Source organism: Puma concolor, chromosome E2, assembly GCF_028749965.1.
Source record: "Puma concolor isolate L17-30 chromosome E2, mPumCon1.1.hap2, whole genome shotgun sequence".
NCBI lineage: Eukaryota > Metazoa > Chordata > Mammalia > Carnivora > Felidae > Puma > Puma concolor.
In genome coordinates, this window is record NC_141681.1 from 58,550,775 (window position 1) to 58,553,368 (window position 2,594).

At 40.4% G+C, this 2,594-nt stretch overlaps 1 protein-coding gene across 1 annotated transcript; it reads right to left on the bottom strand.

Annotated features, from left to right (window-relative positions):
• Nucleotides 1–451: 451 nt before the first annotated feature.
• LOC112851127 (vomeronasal type-1 receptor 2-like) lies at nt 452–1,410 on the bottom strand. Its single transcript, XM_025914669.2, is given in 2 exon segments — nt 452–855; nt 857–1,410. Coding segments are annotated over 2 exon segments (930 nt in total). The 5' UTR covers nt 1,387–1,410; the 3' UTR covers nt 452–455.
• Nucleotides 1,411–2,594: the final 1,184 nt, after the last annotated feature.

The window sequence follows — 2,594 nt, forward strand, 5'->3', positions numbered from 1 at the left end:
GCTGAAATGTAACGTTTCTCCTGCTTCACACCCGGCCATTGGCATTAACATCCAGGCCTCTCTTCCTTCTGGATGGATCACCCCACGTGCAATTCCTTTTTTAGGGAACTGTCCTTACAATTCCATGCCCAGTTAAGTTTTAGGAAAATTTAATACATCAGATTGAAACTGACACTCAAAAACATTTTCAGTATCTCACATGCCTTCACGACTATTTTATCATTGCACAGACTCTGAATTTCTCCACAGCAGTTTTTGATGAACTGCACTTATGTAAGTAAGTACATAACACTGTATTTACTACCACTACTAACATTTACTTCTTATTATTAGGACAGAATCACAGTCTGTCTTATTTACTAGTCTATCTACGATGACACTGGTTTATAATTGTGCTTGAGGGTTTGGGTGAGAGGATTTCATCAATGACTAAACACAGCCCCAAACAAACCATTTTATATTTTTCTGATGAGATCAGGGAATTCTGTCTTTCTTCCACAGCAGAAAGAGCAGAGCCTGTACACAGTGGGATTACGGCTCATGAGAACAAAGGGACTGACGGTCGGGAATCCTGTGGTGATTAGTATAGAGGTGGTCACCACCCACCAGTTGGGATTATCACAAAGAGCCAGATAAACATAAAACACGAAGGAGAGGGTGTACAAAGATACAAAGGCGCTTACCAGAACAAGGATGGTGTGGATGGCTCTGGTCTCGGGGGAGGATCTTGGGGAGGCCTTGGTCCTATGAATGTGTTGGACCCGCTGCCTGTGCCTGTTCAGGATGAACACCATTGAGCCGCTAGCCCAGGACATGAGCCCCAAACATAAAACATCATGAAAGGCTATCAATGCTGTATACGTGGAGTCTGACTTTGTCGTGAAGCGGAGTAGGACAGAACATCGTTGTGACGGTTTTGTTACTCCATCTGCCAGTCGCAAACACTGGAAAAATAAAATTTACCAGCATGTGGAGGACCCAGCAGAGGGTATTGAAGGACCCGATGTACTTCAGGGCTTTGGCTTTAAGTTCCGCCCACCTGGAGTTTCTGGGGCTGATGGTGATGGCCTGGAAGACACTCAGGAGACAGATGGTGCCAATGGTCACACCCCTGGCCACTCTGTGAATGTATAAAACAAGTTTGCATCCAAAATAATTGAGGAAATGTCTTAACCCAAAAGCTGCCATTGTCCTTGGGATTCCTCTGGAGAGAAGGACCAAGGAGTTGGCTACAGTCAGGTGCCTGAGAATTAAATCGGTTGACCTTGGTTTGCATCCACTGAAGGCAAGGGTCACAAAATGATATAAGAGCGAGAAATTTCCCCAAACTCCGACGACTATCTGGAACAGGAAGATCATTGCAAATTTCAAATCCCCTAAGGCCATTCTGTCATTTTCCAAGAATTTGACATCAAAATGCACACACAGAGCTTTTCTGTAAAAACATGAGTTGTGGGCTACATTTTTCACAGAAACAGAAATCCCCAAATCTCCATGTCCAGTTATTCCTCCAAAAAATCCACGTCTGTAATGTATTTTCTTGTGGAGAGATTTACCAAGTTTGATTTGTATCTTACCAGAGCACCTGCATGAGCCACTGTTATTAACACTTCGCATAGCCTAATATTTAATACTCACAAATTTGTGAGCTAAAAACTAAAATTATTCTCCTTTTACAGACAAGGGGAATTTAGGTATGGGGAAGTTGTAGTGAGGGATCAAACCAAGGAAGCCCCATTACAGTGACACTGGTACTTAATATCATACCACACTCTCACAGCTACCTCATTTTGTTTTTTAATATTATGCCATCTATAATATTTCCACATTATTTTGTAGTTGTAGTTAAATACAGTCACATTTTAAATTTACTTTGTTTTAAGAGTGCCTGGGTGGCTCAGTTAAGCATCCAACATTTGATTTTGGCTCAGATCATAATCTTGTGGTTCATGAGACTGAGCTCTATGTTGGGCTCTGCACTGACGGTACGGACCCTGCTTGGAATTCTCTCTCTCCCTCTCTGCACCCCCCTTTTCAAAATAAATATATAAACATTAAAAAAATTGTTTTGTATAAAGTTTGTTGTAATAATTTGCTATTTGGTTATGTATTTATTTTATATTCTAACACTTTTAAATGAAAATTCAGTACTCTTAATGAGAGTAGATGCATTGAATGATTTTCCACATTTTGATTGGATTTATTTATTTATTTTTAATGTTTATTTATTTATTTTTGAGAGAGAGACAATGCAAGAGCGAGGGAGGGGCAGAGAGACAGGGAGACAGAGATCTGAAGCAGGCTCAGTGCTGAGAGTGCACAGCCTGATGCAGGGCTCAAACTCATGAACAGTGAGATCATGACCTAAGCTAAAGTCGGATGCTTAACCAACTGAGCCACCCAGGCATCCCCTTTTTAAAAAAACATTGATTGATTGATTGGATTTATTGAACATGGAAAAATATAAAGACATTAAGAGGAAAAACTTCATTTTTTGTCAGGGACTAAGTGCAATGGCAATAATCACAGAAATTATTGCACAAAATTATAGTGTGCCCTAAATCATAGAACATATTACTGTAAGTGACAAAACA